Genomic DNA, 17,649 nt, shown 5'->3' on the forward strand with positions numbered 1-17,649 from the left:
TCAAAATCGGCCCTGGCTCACCGTTCTCTGCTGTTCTCCATTAGAATAACACTATTTTCTCCCTTCAACTCCTAATATGCTGTCACCATCACCTCCAAATAGCCCTGGATCCTCACATGTGCAACCTTCCTACATTTCACAGAAAGGGACAGAGTTCAGTTTAAGCATAAAAGTTTGATATTCTACATATGGAACCACAGCTTGCAGGTTTGCCTGTACTTCTGATCCCTGAGGGTTTCCATGGCCTGAAGGAATTCTGGAAATCTGTCCTCAGGAAGGACTAATAAAACCACTTTAGATACTGGAAGACTGATTACTGGTTACTCCTTTCTAAAAATTCCCAAATGGGAAGACACCTGTCTCTCCTGAATTTCTCTAAAAATTCTTTGGAGCCACAGTAAGAAAGGTTTTTTTTTTTTTTTTTTTTTTTTTCTGTTACAAGGCTTCTTTTTGATTCTAACATACTAAAAAGTGTAAACTGTTTTTATTTAAAGTGAGGCAATGAATTTAACCGTAACAGAAATGATAAAGGCTGTAGAAAAAAATAAAAGGAATGGAGATGTTCATTTTACAGGAGAATAACCAGGGAAACATTCTGATTATATTACTATTGCAAGCACCATGGTAACTAGCCTTACCTAACTGACTGTGTAAGATCACTAAATCTACAACTGTGTACTCTCTTTTCAGGTGCACACAGGGCAGTTACCAGATAGACCTTGTATGGGGCCAGAGAGTCTCAATAAGTTTCAAAATAATAAAATCATATGGATTATGCTTTTTGACTACAGTGGAATCAAGTCAGAAATCAAGAAAAAGTTCACTGTCACTTTTAATACTGACAAAAGTGAGCAATGTACTTTAATTCTGGGTCAAAGAAGGCATTTCAATGAAAATCAGAATATTTTAAACTTACGATAATAAAAACATGACAAATCAACAATTGGGACTGCACCCACAGCCTCAAATGCGGACATCACCAAAACAAATACTGAGATCAGCGGTCTAAGCCATCACGCCAAACACTAGGAAAACGACAGCAACCAACTCATGGAAGTAGAGGAAGAAACTAATCGAGGAGCAAAAGGAATTAATGAGACACAAAACAGACAACCCAGAGACACCAACTACCTCAGAAGGTGATTATCTGAAAAGTGAGGACACTGACAAGCCTCTCACAGGACTGATGGAGAAATCACTGCAAACCCCGCAGACGTAAACAAGGGCGTCTCACAGGTGACTTTATAGACTCCGAGAGGAAATGGACACATCTCCTGAAAAGCGTATACAACTTCTCCAAACACACGACAGTGACAGTCTAAACAGCACTGAGCATGTGCAGACGGGTCTCTGGAGCGCGGGGCTGTGGGCGCCGGGTCAGCCCGGCCGTGGGGCCACTGGGAGGCAGAGAACAGGTGGGCACACTCTGCTCCTTTGCCCCGGTGTCTCCAAGCCAGCTAACTTCTAGCTTCTTCTTTTCCAAATGTTATTTGACATAAGAGTTACTGCTACAACTTAGTAGGTTTATACACATTTATACAAATTATCCTTTGGATGTTTGGGTTCTCCTCAGCTTCTTAGGGCTGTAAGCTTAATGTCTTTTGCCAAATTCTGGAAGTTTTCAGCCACTATTTCTTTACTTTTTCAGTCCCACATTCTTTCTGTTCTCCTCCTGGGATGCCAGTGACAAGCATGCTGTGTTTTTGTGAAGGTCCCACAGATTGCTCAGGCTGTTTCCCTGCCCTCCCCACAATCTACTTTCCCCCTGTTGTTCAAAAGATCGATTCACCCTCAAGTTCACCGACTCACCCTCAACTTCACCGACTCACTCGTTATCTGCATGGTCTTGTGTCCATTAAGTGAAGTTTTAATTTCAGTGACTATAATATTCTGGAATTTCCATTTGTTCTTCTTTACATCTCGTTTTTCTTTGCTAAGACTTTCTTTTTTTCCCCATTTGTTACAGAGTGCTCATAATTGCTTATTAGAGGATTTTTTTTTTTATGATAGCTGTTTTACAATCCTTGTCACCAATTACAACATCTGGATCCTCTTGGAACTGGCATCTGTCGAATATCCTTTCTCACTGAGGCTGCAATTTTCCTGGTTCCTGGGATGAAGAGTAATGCTGAAGTAGACACTTAACCTCCTGAGTATTGCCAGGAGATAGTGCTTCCTTTTACGTTTCTATTTTAGCAGGCAGTTTAGGTTCAGAATGTATGTCCTGACCCACTTTTGTGGGTTGTGGATTGAATAGCAACTTAGTTTTCAAAGTCTTTCTGGTGCCTCTAGGCTAATTTGAAACCTGGGTAGTACTTACACCATAGTTTATTTCTAAAATAAAGCTTCTACTGTGTTGATTCTAGTCAGTTTCGTGCATGGGCTGCTTTGAAGGGAGCGGGAGGAGTGGGTGCCCAGGACTTCATACAGATCCCCTTTCCAGCTTCCATGTTCCCAAAGTCTCCCCCTGCTCTCTGGTTGGAAAGGGATGAGGTGCTGCCTCCCTGGACCTTGTTATGTGCTGCTGGCTGGACAGGAGTCCTCCTGACCATCTCTGCGGTGTCTCCTTGCGGATGTCCATGTAGTGCAGGGCCCTGATGGCCCACTGGGCTGCACCCCACACGCTCCACAGTAGAGAGGGGAGGAGAGGTGAGCTCTCTCTGCTCCCCTCTCCAGTGAGTGCAGGGCAGGATGGCCAACAGTCTCCATGTGACAATCTCCATAGTCACAACATCTAGACGGCTGGGATAAGGCTTCTTTTGTGGTGTTTGCTTGAAGCAGAGTGGGTGTAAGTAAAAGGGTTCCATCTGCATGCTGCCCCCTTTCCTGGAATAGGGTGCAATGTGCTTATTCAGCCTTGTCCAGAATTGGACGTCTACATTCATTAAGTTCAGAATATTTAGGTAGGATTATAAATGAATTAAAGAGGGAATTAATTAAGGACTTTCTACCCCCCCACTTGGGGGCAAGAATGATAAGTCTTTATATGTATAAAGGATAGTTCCATTTGCCTAGTGGAAGAATAAAGTTGTTATTGGTGCTGTCTGGTTCAATTATGTCTAGAAGGTGTGTATGGATGTTGAGTAGCCAGTCTTTTGTCTGTAACTTTCTTTCAGCCCATACCCTCCCCTTTCTAAACTCTGCTTTGTGATGCTGGGGCTGAGACGTGACTGTTTCACCACTGCTTGGTGGCTTCTTGCTAGGTTCGGACACTTGGGTTTGGGGGAGGGGGAGGTGGGAACTAGGTTGGAAAACTGGACACACGGCACAGGGAGCTGCTGGCCTGCTTTTCCTGTCAGTGTGGCATTTCAGCCCAGCAGCAGAAGGTGGTTTTGAGCTCTTTAGGCACTCGGGACCCAGCCTCACCCTGATTCTCAGGTGTCAGCAACATCCAGGCAATGACCCCTCCTTAAAGGTCTGAGGCCTAGCATGGGATGGGGTAGTGGGTAGGAGGACTCCCCAACATCTTCCCTGCTTTCCTTTGCTCCTCCCAGTCTATGGAATCCAGGTTAGCTGTCTAAGTAGACTGTAATATATGAAATTTTCTAATGCACAGGTACTAGAGAGCTCAGAGAGCAAAAAGGGAAGTCTAGGAGTATGAAGAGATAATAACCCCAGGAAGCACCCACCACCCCACTCACGTCTTTGGACCTTTCCTTTTATGACATTGTTCTTCAATTTCTCTCAGCAATATTTCATTGTTTTTACTGAACATACATGGCAATGTTATCTTAAATTTCAAGTATTTCATTTTTACGCTATTGCACGAACACAAATATAATTTCGTACAGATTCCTGGAAATACAGTGGACATACAATAAACTTAACCTACTTAGAATACATAATTTGATACGTTTTGACATCTGTATGCACCAGTAAAACCATCATCCCCATTAAAATAATGAACATATCCACTTCTCCTAAAAGCTTTTTTGGGCCCCTTTGTTATTCTTTCCTATTTTCTGTCACAACTTGACCCTCCCCACTCTTTTTCCAGACAACCACAGATCTCATCTATCACTAAATATTAATTTGCATTTTCTAGACTTTTATATAAGCAGAATCATAAAATACATTCTTTTTCATCCTGTCACCACTCAGCGTCATTATCTTTAAATACAGCCATGTTGCTGTGTGTATCAACAGCGAACTCCTATTTGCAACTACGCAGCATTCTGTTGGGTGGATATACCACTATTTGTCTATCCACTCAATTTTTGATAGACAATGGTTTCCTCTACCACCTCCAATTGCTGGCTATTACAAATAAAGGCTGCTATGAATGTCAGTATACAAGTGTTTGTGTATACATATACTCTTATTTCTCAAGGGTAAATTTCCATGGAAAGAATGGGGGGGGGGTCACATGGTAGGTGTATATTTAAAATTTAGAACTCCAAACTGTCTTCCAAAATGGCTGTATACAAATTTTAGGTCGCTGTGAAGTGGAAAGGCATGCAGATCAGAGTAACTGGTCTTACAGCTTTCCCACGCAAGCTGGCAGTAAGCGATCTACTCATTTATGAATTACAACTGAGAAAGCAAAATATGGAATGAACTGGGTTAAGCACAGAAGATGTAGCAGTAAACAAGACAGCCATAGTTCTTGGCTTTTTCAGGCTTACAATTTAGGAGAAAAGCAGATACTAAACACACCACAGTTATTTTGCTTACACAGAGGTACAGAGTACTTGGAACTTAATCTAGTCTGGGAACTTTCTGAAAGCTTCTGTGAGGCAGACATCTGAGCTGAGTGCTGACATGTGAGCAGCAATGAACAAGACAGATATAACCCTCACACACTGGCGTAAGTGGGACAAAGGAGCAGTTCTGGGTTCCAACATAACTTTGGCATAAACAAAGACATGATTTAGGAGCACCACCATATTCTGTTTTCTGACAACACAAAATTGAGTACCTCTCCAAGAGGGACTGCCCCTTCTGAAGAACGGAAACAACACAACCCTTCTCGTGAGTCACAGTAGAATCTTAAATGGAATAATGAGGACAACAGTAGTAGTCGGAGTAGTGTGGCCACAGAGTGTACTGTCCATAAAAACGGGAGGTCCCATGTTCCCTGACCCACCTGATAAAGGGTAGGGCTGAGCAGGGAGGAGAAAGAGGGAGGAGGCATGTGGAGCAGACATGTGAAGAAGGCATATGTGTTTCTTGGGTTTGGATTTGCAGCAGGGACCTGGGAAACATGGAAGAGACACATGGAGTCAAGAAATGTAGAGACAAAACAGAGACATGGGTGAGAGACACATGAGGAGGTGACGGTAGAAGCTTTTACTTTTTACTTTGTCCCAAACTTGCCTTCCCCTTCTGCCCCTCTCCTATAGTGCTAGGGGGAAAGGATGTCCTGAGCAAACTCCATACAGGCTTTGTGGACGCCCCCCCCACTCCATTAGGACACTGGGAACTACAAATCCCATGACCACCAAAAGGAGGGTTGCGAGGACCTGAGGGCGGAGTTAAGCAACTAGGTTCTCGGTTTGGGTGTTTAACCGGCCATGTGGCCAGGGGTCGCCCTCTTGGCCACGTGGCATGCTCAGTTTTTCGCCCTCTCTGTGGGTTATTGGGATTCCAGGTCAGCGTAATGGGTAGGACACATTTACGAACTTATCTCCCTCTTTTTCTCCCTGAGTTATTCATTTCCCCACCTCCCATTCCCTTGTAAATAAACCTTTTATCAGCCTTTGTGTGTGTGTGCAGTTTAGCATTCATAAGTCCCCTTTAAGCACGCAGTTGAGGAGCCACAGCCAGGCAATCTGTTTTCTATCGGGGTTGCTCTGTAACAATGGTTCCCCTCCAGAAGGTGCCTCAGACTTGTGGCAAGTTTTTGTGCCTCAGTGGCCCAGCTTTTGGCCAACCCTGTTTGGCTGGGCATTTACCTACGGAATACACAACTCTGGGTGTTTTCACTGGGCAACTAATTCCTTCCTCTCCTTTTGTCTCTAAGCACATTATCCTATTAAAGATCTTTCAAACTAAGAGTTTGCTTTGTCTTTATGTGGCAGATGGCAGAACCCCTTCAGAGGATGCAGGTTTGAGGGGCCCAGCGTGCTCATCAGTGTGCATGTTAACAGCAGCAGCAAACAGGGCATCCTGTGAACTCAGGGCACTTTGCGCACCACACAGAAAGCGTACCCTTGGAGCACTTCCATGTGCTGGGTATTACGCATCATTTTACCCAGTATAGACCACACCCTATGATGTTACCATCATTTCACGTAAGATACAGAGGATTAAATAATTTATCCATAGTCACAAACTGGTCAGTGACAGAGCAGAGATCTGGGTCCAGTGTCATCCTAACATTATCCATAATTTTACTACTATACAAGAAATAATTTTACAAGGTTATCTTAAAGCATAATGGCAGTGCTGGGAAATTTCTTTGCATTTCTTAGCATCAAAATAATTTAGTAACAAACAACTGATAAACAGTCTGAAAGTTCCTCATTACTACTTTCAAAGACAAACAGTCCTTGATAGAGGAAAATCTTCAGGGAAGACAGTATAGTGCGTCAGACAAACTTGGATTTAAATCCCAGCTTTTCCACTTATGGGAAACTTCCACTTAGGTGTATGGCTATAGACGAGCTATCTAACTTTGCTTATTTTCAATGAAGAAGGAGAAAAACAATACCTTGCAGGTCTGGGAGAAGGCCCTACATGTAAAAAAACTCAAAACGCTGACAGAAGCAGTAGAGAGTAGGTACTTGTGAAAGTTACTCCTTCCACAGCTTTTGGAGAAAATTCTGGTTAATGATGTTGAGATATTTCCCCCCATCCCACTCCTGATCGGTAATTACTTCCTTAGAGGCAATATGGAGTCAAACACAGGTAAGAGTCAAGCGCAGTCTCCCTGGGTTCTGCATTCCCCCCTTCATTAACACATTCTCTGATATCTGCAACAAACCCCAGGTAGAAAGAGCCCCCAGATTTCGATATTCATGAGATCTCAAGGTTCACAGAGATACATTTAGTCTACTCCTTCTTGCTCAGACCTCATGTCAGACCAAGTGAGCTATTAAAGAGACAGCATTCTGCTGGTTTTGGTGAATGTCCCCTTCTCCTACCCCCCCTTCACCACAAACACAAACACATAGGTCACAGTTTGGAGTTATTACACGCAATGAAGAGAAAACACTGGCAGGAAAAAAACGGCCTTTTTTGCCATAAGCTGCCTAGAGGAGCAAATAGGAAATTTGATTTTTTTGAAAAATGGGGATGACGGCACAGTAAAGTTACCAACACTCCACACGGCAACGTAGAAGGCGTCTCCTCATAAATACAAACCCCAAAAGATGGATGCGGGTTTCATCAGGTACTAGCGTGCCTTTTGGTGCCCAGGGTATCACACAGCAGCCTATCGCACAATTTCTTTTACTTGCAAATGATATTTAAAGGGAAAAACCTGGAAAAACTTGAACTTCTAATATTTGGTAGTCATGGTAGTGGTGAGGGGATAGCTGTTTGTTCCCTTGAACCCACTTTTAATTTAAGGCTTAGAAAATAAATATCTATTCTAAATACATGTACCAAAAGTGCTTTCACTCAGTAATATTTTATAATTTCTTAAGAACCTCAAATGTGATACACTGGAGCCAACTGAAGAGGACTATGCTCTCCCAAAGAAAAGGTGACTTTAGGGGATAAATTTCTCCATGTTCCCCTGTGCCAGCTGCAGCTAATTGATTTATACACTCTGTTTTGCTAATGTCTGATACCACCATTATGTCCCTGCAGCCACGGCCTCCGCCTGTCGCCATCATGCATCTCATGTACATCCTCCCTGACAGAGCTCATCAATTCCTATTGCTTTTCACCAGGCCCCAGATCTGGCACTTTCCCCTGGGGAGACCTTACTGGTCTCCATACTTAACCCCTGAACCCAGCCTAATCCATCAGCCGCCTTGAATGAACGGTGATAGAGAATGTTTCTCCCTAAAGACAGGCGGCCAGCCCCTCCACTTAAAACTCAGAAAGAAAACCATCAGCAGGGTCTGCTTTCTGTTTGTCAGTGTCACCAGCTTCTTCACTTATTGATGTTTTTATTGTTGCGGTGCCCAGCTGCTGGAGCCAGGGGAAGTGCTATTCAAGGGGACGTCAATTAAGCACTTGTTAAACCCTATAGACAAGCTTTTGCAAATGTCTCCTGGGGTGCTCCAAGGGAATACACAATTGTCATTTTGGAATAGGGTTTCCCCAAAGTTTTTTTTTTTAAGATTTATTTATTTATACAAGAACCGGGGTACAGGCCAGAGGTGCAGGAGGGTGAGAGGATTCACCAGAGACAGAGTGGGGAAGAGAACAGGCAGACTGACAGAAATACACTGTTGAGGGGAGCAGCAGGCAAGACAGGAGAGATCTGCTGCACCATGTGGGTTGCTTGGCGGCTGGCGGGTCGAACCAGCACTGCAGAGGCGGCGGATAGCTTCACAGCGTGGCGCTCAACCGCCTGCACCACCAGGGAGGCCCATCCCAAAGTTTTAAAGACCAATTTCCCAATATATACTCTTTTGCACAGCTTCTGGACTCCAGCAGAATACAGAGATTATAAATCAGAGAAAGAAATATTCTTCATTAGAAAAGATAAGCATTAATAGGCTGTAAATATTAAATATCTAAGTCTATTATTTAAAGCCTCTTTACCTCATAACCAAACTGCAGCTCATCAGAAGTCAGCATGATGATGTCGTCATCGATGGCGAGGACAGCCTCTGTCTCGATTTCATCGTAAGGGAAGAAACGATTACTTAACTTATTTTCAGCAGTCCGCAAAACTTTTAATGGAACTCGGATTTTGGGCCAGAGGGATTCTAGAAAAAGACAAAAAACATGCTATTTGCTACTGTTCTAAGTTTTGTGGGACATAAAGTGGTGAAAGCATTGTATGACGAGCAAGATGGAAGAGGCCACTGACACCCACGCGCTCATTAAATCCACACCCGTGAGGTTTGAGAGGAGAGCTGCGAGGCGTCTTATGTTATCTTATATGATGTACGTTTCTACCCGAAGCCCTCACGACACTCATCGGTCCCAATACCATCTTACCCAGGATGCACCAGTCAGCTCCAACGCACAAGTGAGAAGCGAAACGACTTGACCATGGTCACAATGACAAGAGGAGGGAGAACCTGGACTGCTCGTTCTGCCATCAGAACTCTATCCCGACTGAAAAGTACTTCCAGGCAGGTCCTCCCAGCTCAAGACTGCAGAAAACGCAGTGCGTGCGCTGAAGATGGCTCCCTCAGTGGCCACCGCCTCTCACAAAACTGCTTCCTGAATGAGCGTAGCACTTACTTAGCACTTTATCCCCCACCCCCTGTGCTGGGTTTGGTTTCTCATCACGACCAATTTACAGAGTAAATATCAAATTTCTAGGTCCAATTATGCGGGATTTTCTAGTATACTGAAAAATACCAACCCGTGACTTGCCTTACATTTTTTTCCCATTCTACTTTGAAACGATTGAAGCATTTCAACCGCAGATTCCTTATTTTAAAATGCTGCATTTAGCACAGCATGAAATTAATACTCTGGTGCAGTACACAGCAACACCGACCTCAGGGTCCTTTCCAGAGGCCAGCGTGTTCTTCACACAACATTTGTCAAATGAGAATAGGAAAACTAGGTATCATGCTGCTTCCAAAAAGTCTATCACATAATTGTGTGAAGACGTAGCTTTTGTGGGTTTTGAAGCCCCAACAAGCCTTAGTCACTCCCAAGTCACCACCCTGCAGAGACGCACAACGGGGAGTGTCAGAAGGGAAGGGGCTGTCTTAACCAAGGGCAGAGAAAAAGCAGTTCACTTCTATTTTACAACACACCCATGGAACACACTGCCTGGGTGCTCCCAGGGCCTCGGAAGAGGTCGGTGTAAGTGAGAGGCCCTGCAGCCAAGGAGGCTAGTCATAAGCAGGCCCCAAGCCTAAAAGAGTGGTTGACTCCAACAGCAGCATGTCGGGACAGGATGGAAATGGAGACCACAGATATGATCCAAGGGCCTTTTTAAATCAGTAACAATAGCTGATTATAGTCATTCCTGGCACGGAATTATACAATCAATAAATATCTTTGGAATACACGGATGGGCATAGGGTTGCGAGACTGGGGAGATGAGGCCTGCATCATCTATGGTGTCTCAGGCAATCTCTTCTTCTTGGGCTAAGAATCAGCAGAGAGAGAGAAGGGAACTCTAAGAAGCAACTAGATACTTCATCCTGTGGTAACAATGTCCTTCAGTCCTCCTGTGGGGCAGATATTATTTACAAAGAGGTATTTAAAGGCTCAGAGAGCTTAAGTAACTCAGCCAGAGTTAATGAGCTCATAAATGATAAGGCTAATATTTGCATCCAAATCTGTTTAGCATCAAACACCAAGTAGGACCTTATTTTAAAATATTTACCACATACTGTATTTTACCACATAAACATTTTTCTCTAGACATGGAACAAAATAATTCAGTAATTTTGCCCAGCACTCAACCTAATTCTTGTTTGCTTCTCACTCCCTCTTTGAGGTAAATAAAACCGTAAATAAATCACCTGTCCCCATTCTTATAAACCTGAATTCACTGGAATAGCTAAGGTGAAGGTGGTTACAGTTCTACCTCACAGACCGGTTCTCAAATCTCGTGTCAGGAGTCCTCTGTGCTCTTAAAAATTGTTGAAAACCTCAAAGGGGTTTATGTTTATATGGGAGATACACACAAAGACAATTTACTGTACAAGAAATCAAAGCTGAGGAAATTTTTCGACACATAAGAACATGTACATGCACATTGGAGAGCTGGGCGATGCCACCCCCACCCCATGTCATCCAGTGGTCCCTGGACCACATGCTGAGAACCTCTGCAATGGACTGTTCATATTTGGGTACCGCAACTGAGAAAAGCACCCACAAATTGGAAGATGCTTTAGAAGGAGTTATGAAGATACTTCGGGTACTTGAACCCATGATTTCTATAGAATGCTTCAAAAAGTAATGTGCCAGTTGTCCAGTTATTGCCTCTCAGCTACCAATTCGCCCTTCATTGATTGCCCTGTTTGTGAGATGGGGACTGGACATGTCTCCTTTCTGGGCGGCACCACGCAGAGCCTTGTCAGAAGAGGGCGCTGGAGGGACACTTCGGGAGGAAGGGGGTTTTCCTGGTTCTGGGGAGCTTTTTTTTTCTTTTTCTCCCCCTCCCCCTTACTTCTCACTCTTTCAATATTTGGCCATCAGTGGCACTTAGCTCCAGCAAGTTTAAGTGACAGTCCCAGACACAGCTTCCCAGAAGTTCTGCAGACACCTCAACTAGCTTCCCAATGAGTTTAACAGCACCTCTGCAGGCAGCTTCAGGCAAATTCTGTGGATGCCCCCAACAGCGATTCAGTTGGAGTTCTCCAAGTGAGCGCCACCAAACTCCTGAATCTTGGGCCAGGTTGGGAGGGGCTGGGGACAGATGGTTTCCTTCCTGCCAGCTCCGACCTTGACCTCAGCATTTGTTACTGTGCAGTGGGCTGCAGCCACACTCTCCCCAACAAGGTGTGGTTCTCAGACTTGGCTGGGGAAGAGGCTCCCTAAACTTACTTCCTACAACTTATAGAGTTCTTTTTACCCTCAGACCCCAATCCTCTGTTACTGGTTAATAATTCTTTATATTAAACGTCTCCTGCTTGAGCTACTGTGTGGTTCCTGCCTCCTACCTGGATCTTAGAATGACACACTAGGGATTTCAAAAGAGTGGGCAGATAAAAAGAGAATTGTTCTCTAGGTCTCTGAAGCTAGAAACCAGGATCAATGGCTGCATGCAAGTGAGAAGGAAATCGACTTAGGCTCAAAATAGGCAAGAATTTTCTAATGGTAGAAATGATCTTAAGATGAAATGAAATACCTTCAGCAATACCATATGCCCCATTACATGAAATGCATTTAGGGCAGATATCTATATGATATCTGACCTCAGAAGAGAAACCAAACAAGATATCTCTGAGGGCCTAGGATCACTCAAGGCTGTACCATATCCCAGAAAGAACAGTCTCTGGAAACAGAGTCAAATCCTTCCTAGTGCACCCCCACTGGCCATGTGATCTTGAGCAAGGCGATCATTCTGAACCTGATTCTCTGACTATGGAGGTGGAACAGCAGTACCTTCTTCACATGGGTGGCTGTGAGAGTGAACGTGAACACGTTTAGCAGCACAAAGCCTGGCACACGGCAGACAACCACTAAATGTTAGCTGTCTTTTTTTTTTTTTTTTTGGTTCTTGAAAGTGGAGACTATCTACAGAATCAAAAATTTTTTTTGAACCTTAGGTAATGGCGGCCAAGTGGTAGGCATTAGATTTAGTTCCAGCACTCTGACAACCCAAGGGCACATCCCTAGCTGCACCATGCCTGTCAGCACTCAGATAGTAAGAGTCCCTGCCATAACACTCTAGAACAGAAAACCGAACACGTTAATAAAACAAAAGAACACGGAACCTTCCCCATGTTAACTTCACAGAGCAATAAGCAGACCCTTTTACTGCTCTGTGTATAGAGTACAGGCGAGCTGCTAAGTTAAATATGAACACTCCTTCCCCCGGCAGAGACACGAACTTTCACCTGGATGTGCGTATACAGCAGGTTCAGCCCACAGATGCTTTGCACGGTCATCACCTACATACATGTATCTAAGCAACTAGTTGAGATAACAGCTATGAACCAACTTGCCCTGCAAAGTCTTTTATGGGGAAGTTTAAAGGCACGATGAAGGTCAAAAAGGATGATATGGGGTACAGATGCAAATGTAGGATGAATCATGGTTCTTCTGGAAATGTGATTATCTCCCCTTATTCAAAGTTAAGCCAAAAGTCAGCTTCAACAAAAGCTGTCTCCATCTCAATGCACAGCTCTCTCTGAACCGTCATTACCATAAGACAGGACTCTACACAGAATTTCCAGTTTCTTGTATTCACATTTTCAAATAAAATTATATATGTATATATATTTTATATAGATAATTTATAGTTATGTGTGTATGATAGAAAAGTTTCTTTTTTCCCTTTCCATTAGTATTTTCAAAGGAATACACTTACTTTTCTCTCTCTCTCTGACTTCCTGATAAGACCAAGTTCTTCCATGGAATCCCAAATCAGGAAACCGACAAAGTAGATGATTTTCCTATTACTAAATGGTAATTTACACTGATACAGCAGGGCTTAGAGCAAAGAGCATGAGTTTTGGATCCAGAGAGATTTGTGTTGATTTCTGGCTCTGCTGTTGCAGCTTTATGATTTAGGCAAATTCCTCAAATAATCTGAGTTTCCTTTTCTCATTTTTGTAAAATGGGGCAAGTAACAGCTTCCTTGCAAGTCTGTCATAAAGACTAGTGGTAATAAATGTAAAGCACTTAGCACAATTCCTATTCCTGGAATATAAAATACAGGCATACCTGGTATATACATGGTTACATACATGTTCATGGTTGTAATACACATATAATATGTGACTATATCAACATCCTATCATTTTTTACCGTCACAAATGGATTCTTGTCAAGTCTTATGGGCGTCACTTCTCTGATTATAGCTTAAAGAGGTCTGGCAAAAGGATACGGGGTGACCTCTCAGGATGCAAAAGGAAATAGTGTCATAGCTAGAAACCTTCAGGTTCCATTCCCACTCCCTTAAGCATGCTCTTGTAACTTGTGTCTCATCTGGTGATGAGCCCATAGCAGGCAAAATAGAAATGTGGCCCTCCATTCATGCAAAGTAACCTGAAAAACAGGATATATCAAACTCATGGTTGATTTATGAAAAACAAACAGCCGAGCCAGGTGACCTATAATTTCACACTGATGAGTTCTAGTCTAGCTTAAAGAATAAAAAGAACTCATATCAAGGATTTTTAAAATACATGTATTGATTAATAGTTTTCTCCATACTGGATGCCAGGACAGATGTGAGCAAAGAGAATTTTCACAACTTGGCAAAGGCACTACAAAAAGTTCAGGTTAACCGGAGATGACCCAAGTCCACCTGCCAATCACTGTCACAAACATCTGCAGATGCACAAAATAAATGCTCAGATGCTCACCAGACAAACCCAGGGCTCATTTAGGAATGTCTGGGCTGTCCAGTGGACAGCTGGTCCTTAGAACCCTAATTATCACAGTCCCAGATGTCAGCTCCAAAGGAAGGTCTCTGCTGCCGCTACTGACCCATTGCCTCTCCAGGGCTGACCACCTGCCATGCTTAGCCAGGCCCCCCAGTCTACTAGAAGTGTGAAAGTGGCAATCGGAAACTGGGGTGGAGGGGGCGCCTCCTGAGATCAATTCGAATTTAAAACTAAAATCAGTTAGAACAGAAGGCTGAGTTAAATCTATCCCAAATGTACAACGTAACAGCTTCCTTCAGACCAAGGGCCAGGGACGAAGCCAAAAAACCTCTACATCCATCTAGTTTGGAAATTGAAAATTTGGCGGGAGGAGGACAGGGGCTTGCCTTTTTTTTTTTTTTTTTTTTCCCTGACAGAGCTCAAAATTAATGTGATGAAAGCTCACTGGAAATTTCTATTGCCGAGACTAAGTATTTACTTAAATGTCAAACCCAGCAATTTAGACTTAAACGTAACCAAAAGAAAAAAGAGCTTGGTTGGGTTGGAGAGGCAGAAGAGAAAGGGGAGGTATTTGCCTACACTAATCCTCCCAGCAGCAGCCATGCGGACCACAATATTTATTTTAGTAAATGGAGAGAAAGTGAAAAACATCACTTTTGCCTCTAATATTTCAAAGCCTTGGACTTGGTTTTAAAAAATACATATATGTTACTAATGCCGTACATGAAAAATCAGATGCCTTTGTTGGCATGAGGACCAGAGCTGACAGCCCCCACTTACCCACTGAACAAACACCCCACAGAAGATTAAACATGGTTCATATTCTCCCCAAACAACCACATAGCTAGAACCGGAGCCCCGACCTAAAACCGCTATTAGAAAAAAGCTGGTCCAGCCTCCAAACGTGCCAAAATGGGGGCCTCATCAGCGGAGGGCTCGCTTTCTTCTCTGGAGCCAAAAGATTTAAAAAACACACTAAATTCTTGGTTATAAAATTAACCGCTACATTTTAGTAGGGTCTACCAAAATTGAACACTGAACACCCAGGTTTGTGCTATTGGTATTCGCCGTGCCAATGCCAGGGTTTGGGCCGAACGAGAAGAAAACGACATCTCCCTTCTCATAGTTTGCTAAGGTACTCGCCCACGAGAACAGACTCAAATTCACAATAAATAATTCACCTCAAGCTGAAAGAGGCCAACCTAACCTCCCTGGCTAGGCGAAGAAGCAGCTGGCCTGTCAGGCAGGGCGGGAGGAGGGGGTCGAGAGGCGCTCCCTGGAAGCCAACGTCTCTGCAGACTCAGGGCAGGAAACTCAGGGCTGTCCCAGATTCTAGAGCCTGCGAGGGGCACACAGGCTGCTTCTAAAAGCGGGAGCCACCCTTTATAAACGGGGAGGGTGAGCCAGCTCCAGTGACTCGCTGCACTCCGGGGAGCAGCGACACACCCACAAGCCCAGGTCAGGATCCCTGACCTCCCCATATGCCCCCTGCGCGGCTCCTTTCGCTTTCCCTGCCCTTTCCTGCCTGCCTTTTTCTCCTACCCCATTCTTTCTCCTTTACTGAGAGTCAAACAAATAAAACAAAAATCTAGAAAACTAGATGTTGGGAGGAAAACATACTTGGCATAAAAAAGAGCTAATTTTCAAAAAGCAACGTGCTTCAGGACATAAGACCTTCATTTTAAATGGTTATTTTTTTTTCCCAACCAAAGCATGGCTCCCTAAATATAAAAAGAAAGTATATTATTCTCTCAGAGAACAAAAATTCCACCAAGTACAAATTCCGAAATGTTTTAGGAGGGACTAGAGAATTTTCTCGAGGCAAATGGTATGATTTGCCTGAGACAGAAACATGCTCCACTGCAGACCCACTACTGGTAGCTTCCCGGCGTGACTGTCCTGGCTTCAGAACAACCAATTAAAAGGGAATAGCCGTTAAAAAGTGCAGATACTACTGTCAGGCAATAAACCAGACCTTATCGGTGATAGTGGTACACATTACAGACTTCAAACCCGTTCCTTGCTCTAATCCATCAGAAACTTCCTGGCTTTAATAGGCTGTAAAGGGCAGGAGCTTTGAAGTCCCGGGATGAGGGTCAGCAATAGACGCACTGAACGAGAAACTACACACAGGTGAGACATGCGCTGAGTGTCCTGAATTAAAAACAAATCCAGTTAATCAAACAGTCCTCAACCCTGGCCGCCAGCCAGCAGATTACGTGGTGGCTGAGGCAGAGAACCAAGGGAACTTACAGAGGTGCTGACTCTGCGCTGGAGGGGGCACGCTCTGCTGACTCTCCCAGCCAGAGGTGAGGCCGTGCTTTTTGAAGAAGAGCACAGTACCAGCGCTGAGATAAGGAAGGAGAAAACTAATGCCTTTTAAACTGAGCTTTCATGTAAACAAATCAGCTGAGATGGCTGAGGGAAGCTGAGCGCTGTTTTCCCAAGGCTGACGGCCTTTGATCCTGCAGATTCCTAAGTCCTCAAACACTTGCGGCTACAGAGCATGCCATGGGCTTGGAGTTAAATGGGCCACCCTAGAACAAGGGTGAGGTGATTGGGAAAACTGGGGTCATGCTGCCTCAGAAATGGCATCACTGTTGACAAAGCAGGAAAAGTCATTTGAAACAAAGGACACAAACAATCTGGCCACCCAAAATCACTGCAGCTGAGCACTGCAAGAACACCCTACCAGGGGCTTCCTGGACACCGCATTTCCTCACCCTTCTCACCTTCTGGAGGGTTCTTGTTTTGATTGTTCCAGACGACGAGCAGTTTGGACAGACTGGGCACCTTGGACACTTCAGTGATGACCCGGAAAAGACTCTCCACTCGGTCGTAGGTGAGGACGATGGCGGTGAAACCTTGAGACTGTGGTGGGATCAGTGGCAGGAAGAGTGGGTTGCTCACGCTCCCCCACTTCTGCAAGAGAACAAATCAGTGTGGGTCAGAGAAGAATCGAGTAATACTGGGTTGAGCTCTTCCCAACATTATCAATAGACCTTGAATGCAGAGACTTGGCATCTTTTGCCAAGACCAACCCAGGAGCTAAGGAACGATGCAAAGTCTTTACCTCCTCTAGAATTGCACCGACTCTTAATTAAGTTTGACTTTGGTATCACTGAAATAATAGAATTTTTGCATGGTACATTGAACACATGCATGCATCTCTATTTCCTCCCTCCAATCCACTCAATGATAGTTAATTGAGACAATAAAGAAATGGAAGAAGAGATAACTGCTGATGAGCAGTATTAGCATGCTTCTGAAAGACTGAAAGGGGTTAACGAAGTGGGAACAGAATAGAGGTAGGAGAGTTAAAACCTAAGGACCTCCAAAGAAAAGTGGACAGAGACTCCGGTTCAAACTGATGAACCCCACTCAGGCTCCACAATTAAGTAACTTGTGTACCTTGTGAGGTAAGAGGAGAAGCATGGTCGAAAACAAGAGGACGGTTTAAAAATATGCATGAGGCCCAGATTCACAGACCATCCCTTCACCTGATCTGCTCAGCCACAACAGAGCTTTTCTTCCCCACCCAGCAAGAGAAGAGACA

The 17,649-nt window shown here is 44.1% G+C and overlaps 1 protein-coding gene across 1 annotated transcript in view; it reads right to left on the minus strand.

The window, feature by feature from the left end:
* Positions 1-17,649, minus strand: part of EXT2 (exostosin glycosyltransferase 2) — a gene marked incomplete at its 3' end in the record, with an annotated part of 111,147 nt that overhangs the window by 23,753 nt on the left and 69,745 nt on the right. The window contains exons 8-9 of the mRNA XM_084230598.1: positions 16,826-17,015; positions 8,662-8,828 (exon numbers count right to left, since the gene is read on the minus strand). Coding sequence (XP_084086724.1) covers positions 8,662-8,828; positions 16,826-17,015 — 357 coding nt within the window. The remainder of the gene's footprint in view (positions 1-8,661; positions 8,829-16,825; positions 17,016-17,649) is intronic.

The sequence above is a fragment of the Talpa europaea genome, assembly GCF_964194135.1.
Source record: "Talpa europaea genome assembly, chromosome: 1".
NCBI lineage: Eukaryota > Metazoa > Chordata > Mammalia > Eulipotyphla > Talpidae > Talpa > Talpa europaea.